Here is a 1,732-nt window from a genome sequence, read left to right as displayed (position 1 = left end):
ACCCTAAACCCTAAACCCTAAACCCTAAACCCAATACCTTAAACCCTAAACCCTAAACCCTAAACCATAAACCATAAAATTAGACCCTAAACCCTAAACACTAAACCATACAGCATAAAAAATACACAATATACGGTAAACAGAAGAACTCCCTGAGCTTTAAACGATGCAACCTAAAGCCTACACAATAAACCCTAAACCCTAAAACCTAAACCCTAAACCCTAAACCCCCGTCTATTCCCTTCGGCCCATCTGCTGCCGTACGCCAGAAGCTGCTGCGGCTTCTCCAGTCTACAAACTCAGCCACCCCGCAACAGCTAGCTAGCTAGCTATCTAGCTAGCTGTCTAGCTAGCTGTTTAGCTAGCTAGCTGTCTAGCTAGCTGCTGCTAATGCTGCGCGAGAAGGAGTTGCAGAAGCTGTGCGACGTCTCGTCCCCAGGAGGCGGTCTTCAAGCATCACCCAAACCCTAAACCCTAAACCCTAAACCCTAAACCGTTAGCAATAAACCCCTCGGGAGACGAGACAAACCCTTGAAACCCATATTCGGTTCAGGAGGTTTCTTATGAAACAGGTTGATGTTTAGGGTTTGCTGTGTCTGGACCCAGGAGCCAGCATACCCCTAAACCCTAAACCCTAAACCCTAAACCCTAAGCCCTAGGAAACTGCCGGGCCTCTCTATTGCGCTGCAAGATGAGGGCTTGGTCTCTCTCTTCTCTGTTTGCTGCTGCTGCTGCTGCTTTTTTTATTTGCTTCTTATTCAGAGACTCTATAAAAGGGTTTGCGCCGCCAAAAGATCGCCTGCGCACAAACCCTAAACCCTAAACCCTAAACCCTAGACCCTAAACCCTCCAAAAGGAGCCGCATAGCATAAACCCTAAACCCTAGACACTCACCTGAAGAGCAGGAAGTCGTATATGGGGGGCGTATCTGTTGCTTGCTGCTGTTGCTGCTGCTGCTGCTGCTGCTGCTCGTATATCTTCTCAGCCTGTTCCCACCCTGGGGCAAACCACCCTTGCCGCCTTCCTGTTGCTGCTGCTGCTGCTGCTGCTGCTGCTGCTGCTGCTGGGCGGCTGGTCTGCTGTGCAGACATAAAACGCAGCCGCCGGACGTTCTCAGACAAAACCTTCCCGTCCTGCATTGCCAAACCCTAAACCCTAAACCCTAAACCCTAAACCCTAAACCCTAAACCCTAAACCCTAGGTGTGACTCGATCGCATCAATCCCTAAGCGGGCATGCTGAGCGAGTAGAAGAAAGGATGCCTGTGAAACGGAAGGAAGAACCACAAACCCTAAACCCTAAACCCTAAACCCTAAACCCCAGGGCTCCATAAACACCTCATCTTTATCTCTTACACTCCTCTAATTAATAATTAAACCCTAAATAAACCAAACAACTCAAATAAAACAGAAGGAAAACCCCTCAACTTGTCTCCTTCTAGAGGATGCAGGCGCTGCATGCGAGAGGGCCCCAGGGACAATCAAGCCCTAAACCCTAAACCCTAAACCCTAAACCCTAAACCCTAAACCCGAGACAAAAAAATATTCTTCCCGTGATGGAGACAGCTGCTTCCACCACTAATACCCAAATATCCCTCCTTACCTACTCGGAGGCCGCCTCTTCTTCGGGTTTAGGGTTTAGGGTTTAGGGTTTAGGGTTTAGGGTTTACGCCACAATGCCGTCACAAAGCAACGAATTAAACCTCTCCATTGAGGAGACCAACGCCCTTAGAG

General features: G+C 49.0%; 2 protein-coding genes across 2 annotated transcripts in view; one reads left to right on the top strand and one right to left on the bottom strand.

The window, feature by feature from the left end:
• Positions 1 to 648: 648 nt before the first annotated feature.
• On the bottom strand, positions 649 to 1,139 carry EAH_00016900 (hypothetical protein, conserved; the record flags this gene model as incomplete). The annotated part of the gene is made up of 2 exons (XM_013397755.1): positions 649 to 799; positions 895 to 1,139. The coding sequence occupies 2 exons, from the start codon at positions 1,137 to 1,139 to the stop codon at positions 649 to 651; spliced, it is 396 nt and encodes a 131-aa protein (XP_013253209.1).
• A 535-nt stretch (positions 1,140 to 1,674) lies between these two features.
• The window catches only part of EAH_00016890 (hypothetical protein, conserved), a gene marked incomplete at both ends in the record, with an annotated part of 4,812 nt that continues 4,754 nt past the window's right edge, over positions 1,675 to 1,732 (top strand). The window contains one exon of the mRNA XM_013397754.1: positions 1,675 to 1,732. This exon is cut by the window's right edge and continues 38 nt beyond it. Within this exon, the coding sequence (XP_013253208.1) occupies positions 1,675 to 1,732 (58 nt within the window).

Source organism: Eimeria acervulina, genomic scaffold (assembly GCF_000499425.1).
Source record: "Eimeria acervulina Houghton genomic scaffold, Eah_scaff106, whole genome shotgun sequence".
Taxonomy (NCBI): Eukaryota; Apicomplexa; class Conoidasida; order Eucoccidiorida; family Eimeriidae; genus Eimeria; species Eimeria acervulina.
The sequence above is the reverse complement of the archived record's forward strand: the minus strand, read 5'-3'. Positions and strand labels throughout refer to the sequence as shown.